Consider the following 4,052-nt stretch of genomic DNA (forward strand, 5'->3'; position numbering starts at 1 on the left):
GCCATCAGATCGACCCGTTTACTAATCAGGCCGTGCTTGGGCCAAAGAGCAGCGCCCGTGGGCCGGCACGACACGGCCCGGCTATTAAACGTGCCATGGCGGGCCAGCCACGATTAGCACAGGCCGTGCCGGGCCGGGCCGGGCCGGCCCGTTTGGCCAGGTCTGCGTCAAAGTGGGAGCACGAGTAGGCAGGTATACGTTTTCCACCTGAAGAAACGGAAATACCAAACCCCCAAAGGAAAATCAATCCCCTCCTCCGTTCCACTCCACCCCCATGGCGTCGCCGGAGCCGCCCTTCCCCGATGCCCCTCCGCCGCCGCCCTGCCCCGACGCCCCGGCGGCGCTGCCCTGCATCCCCGGCGCCTTGCCGGCCTTGGAGGCGCAGGCGACCCTCCCGGGCCACGTCACGGAGGAGATCCTCCTCCGCCTCCCCACGGCCGCCGACCTCGCCCGCGCGTCCATGGCCGGCCCCGCCCTCCGCCGCATCATCGCCAACCACACCTTCCTCCGTCGCTTCCGCACCCTCCACCCGCCGCCTCTGCTGGGTATACTCTCGGATCCCTTCTTCCCAGCCCAGCCGCCCCACCCCTCCGCCGCCGCCGCCGGAACACTCGCAGGCACCGACTTCTCCTGCTCCTTCCTCCCCTCCCGCGAGCAGCGGTGGCGTCGCTGCGACTTCCGCGACGGCCGCGCCCTCCTCTGCATCGACACCGACGGCGGTGCCATGGTGAGGGACGTCGCCGTCTGCGACCCGCTGCACCGGCGCTACCTGCTGCTACCTCCTGTCCCCCAGGGCCTGCCCGATCTGGTCCATCACTTGGATCCTTTCCTTGCTCCTGCCAGCGCAGACGAGGGCGCTGACACTGCTGCGGGCGCTCCCTTGAGATTCAAAGTCATGTGCTTGGCCCAGTACCACACCCGCTTGGTCCTCTACGTCTACTCTTCATCCGCCCCCCATGCCGGACAATGGCGCACCGTCACATTTGATGGCTGGGCCGCTCTCCTCGCAGGAGTCAGTATCCATGTGCGATCCTCTGTTGCGTTCGGAAAGCGCTACTACGCGCACGGGTGCTTCTGTTGGCCGATATGTGCGATCAACAAGTTGCTCTTGCTCGACACAGCTACCACCGAGTTCTCCTCCGTCCACCTTCCGCCTGATCTCATGAATCACCAGGTGGCCTTTGTGGAAGCAACCGAAGGGAGGCTTGGGATGTTCGCTCTCAGCCAAGTTCCCACACACCTCGTGCCTCGCCTCCGGTATTCCATTTTGGTTCGCACCGGGGATGACCCAGGGCGGTGGGAAAAGAAAAAGGTGGTCACATTGTCCCATGATTACTGCTATCAGATCATTGGTGTAGCTGGGGGGTACCTGCTCCTATATCTGGTTACAGACAACCCGGATTCGTTCCCTCCGGGTAAAGTGCCGGACCCGGGCTGCTTTTCACTGAATCTTCGCACTATGGATCTTGAGCGCTTCTCTCGGAATAGAGATATACTGCCATTGCTGGGCCAACTGTATTCGGGCTTCCCGCGATACTTGACTCCACCAACTATTTGAAACAGTAAGCTTGCTCCTGGTTTTTGCCTCTATTGTTCATATGCAGTATAGAGGGTTGACATTGCTATATGATGCAAGTATTAGTTAGTTTGGTGGTACTGTGCCTGTCATTCTGCTAATCTTAGCAAACAGTCCTGACTACAGAGGGGCTGTCCAGGTTATGTCCTGTCCATTGTAATCCTCGGTCACCTTTTGGCATTTATATGATATTCTCATGGTTAATTTATAGTAAAAATATGCAAATAGAAAGATATGAAACTCAGAAAAAAAAAGGGCAGCCCCAGTGCATGTAGCTCCCGCTTGCGCAGGGTCCGACCACTTTGGGTCTATTGTACGCAGCCTTTCCCTACATTTCTGTAAGAGGCTGTTTCCAGGACTTGAACCCGTGACCTCATGGTCACAAGGCAGCAGCTTTACCACTGCGCCAAGGCTCCCCTTCAGATATGAAACTCAGAAAAGCAAGAAATACTTCTTTCACATCTTGAGACGGACATACAAATAAATACAAGAAATCATCAAAGCAGCGTCATCCTATCCCTAATATGCTCTTGTAACCTGGATTTGGATATAGTTCTAGTTTAGTTATTTATGTCTTGCTACATCTATTTGAGTTTTCTAGTTCTTAATTTTATCCATCGGTGCCCTTTGCTTCTGCGAGGTCCTTGTTCTCATGTCATTCCCGGTGTATGCCACTAACTAGTACCCTCTGTAAACTAATATAAGAGCGTTTAGAATACTAAAATAGTGATCTAAACGCTCTTATATTAGTTTACAGAGGAAGTACCTTTGTAATTAGATTAGATTAGATTGTGTAAAGACTGGGTATATATCGCGGCATTAGTAGCAGCAAGCACCACCTGTCATGATCAACAATAACACTTTACAACTGTCTATTTCTGAATGCTGTTGTGCTTTGTTGTGCGCCCCATGTCTGATGAATGCTCATTGGGGTTGTGGTAGTGTGAGACTCACGGTTCAGTTTTTATTTAAAAAAAAATGGTGCTCACCACCACTAATGATATAATACCTTGTGTCCTATGCATGGCAGCAGTTTATGACTTTATGTGTTGATGATGGATTCCTATTTTGCATGTCCTCGTGCATCTACTAGTTGGCCATTCCGCTTATACACAATGATAAGCTCCAATCTACTAGCAGTTTGTGTCATTCCACTTACTAGACATTATAGTATAGCTTCACACCTGCATAAAGAGTACTGGTATGGTACCTCCGGTGGTGCTGGGATAGATACTCGCAGTGGCTTGGATATAATTTGAAGAGGATTTAGTCCCTTGGCTTACTGTCATTTTTTGTGTCCATAGCATCCAGATTGACACTGTTTACATGGTTGCTTAACTTGATCAGAGAAGTTTGTCCTTGAGCAGCAATTACATGGTTGATTAACTTGATTAGATAAGTTTGAAGGCCCAAACGAATTTTCGTCAGTATAATATATGAATGTATCCTGTTGAGTATCTGAAATTATATATTTTCGTTGCGTCTGATTAACTAGAGTGGTTGGTTTCTGACCACACACTGTTATCATCATTGCAGGGCTTAATCTGCTGGGTACAGGACCAATTGACTCCATTTGGATTGTTCTTGACTTGATCCATCTCATATAAGGCAGTGCCAAGCCCGGTAATTGATGGAGTGCCTAGCAGCAGCAGCAGTGATTAAGTTGCTTTGTTCCTCTTATTTGGTGGACTGGATGGAACCATGTATGTATGTATATATGTATGCACATCGTGTTAATTCTGGCTAGCACGTGTAAGTGTCCTGTTGTTCCGTTAACTTGTATGTTTCATTTCATCTTGACGCTCAGTAATGTACTACATTGTACTCATGGACCACATCAGGGAGAAGAAATCTTCATTCTTTCTCCTTTTTGCGGGAAAGGAGACCTCTTCCTTGGCCTGCGCCTATTGCTATTGATAAGAATGTGAGATTTATAGACTGGACCACATCCTGGACCACATCCACATCAGTAATGAGTTGAAGTAAATGTTGATTCTAAAGAAATACAAAGCTTCTTTTTGCTATACTGGACTAGTTGGTTTCTGATCACATACTATCATTGGATTGCATATGGGACTTATTTTGCGCCAGGCTGCTTACAACTGCAAGAAAAGATGGATGACACACACCGACAAACTCGCCTGTTCTCCATGTGTCTTGTTTCGTTCGTGATCTTATGTCTTCAAACAATCTCTTCTTAATCTGTTGGATTTGATTAATTAGAGAAGGTCCTGATTGGGACTGCTCCACCCCACCAAAATCAGATCCATCAAAATCGGTTTATGACTCCAGTTGTTTGCTGGACAAGGCTGCGATCTGGGAGCACATCTAGGTGAAGTGAAAAATTGTAGATCAGATGTTCTGTTTTGAGTAATATATAGTAACCCCGTATACATTTTATCTTTATTAAACTGGTCACTACTTGCTGCAGATTCAGTTGTACTAGTAAGTAAAAGTGGCGATCTGCTGGTTGTTT

General features: G+C 49.1%; 1 protein-coding gene across 1 annotated transcript; it reads left to right on the top strand.

Moving 5' to 3' along the window:
* The first annotated feature begins 246 nt into the window (after window positions 1-246).
* On the top strand, window positions 247-3,468 carry LOC119331117. Its single transcript, XM_037604291.1, has 2 exons — window positions 247-1,562; window positions 3,113-3,468. Exon 1 carries the CDS (start codon window positions 275-277, stop codon window positions 1,556-1,558), a length of 1,284 nt encoding a protein of 427 aa, XP_037460188.1. The 5' UTR covers window positions 247-274; the 3' UTR covers window positions 1,559-1,562; window positions 3,113-3,468.
* The last annotated feature ends 584 nt before the right edge of the window (window positions 3,469-4,052 follow it).

This window comes from Triticum dicoccoides, chromosome 7A (genome assembly GCF_002162155.2).
Source record: "Triticum dicoccoides isolate Atlit2015 ecotype Zavitan chromosome 7A, WEW_v2.0, whole genome shotgun sequence".
Classification (NCBI taxonomy): domain Eukaryota; kingdom Viridiplantae; phylum Streptophyta; class Magnoliopsida; order Poales; family Poaceae; genus Triticum; species Triticum dicoccoides.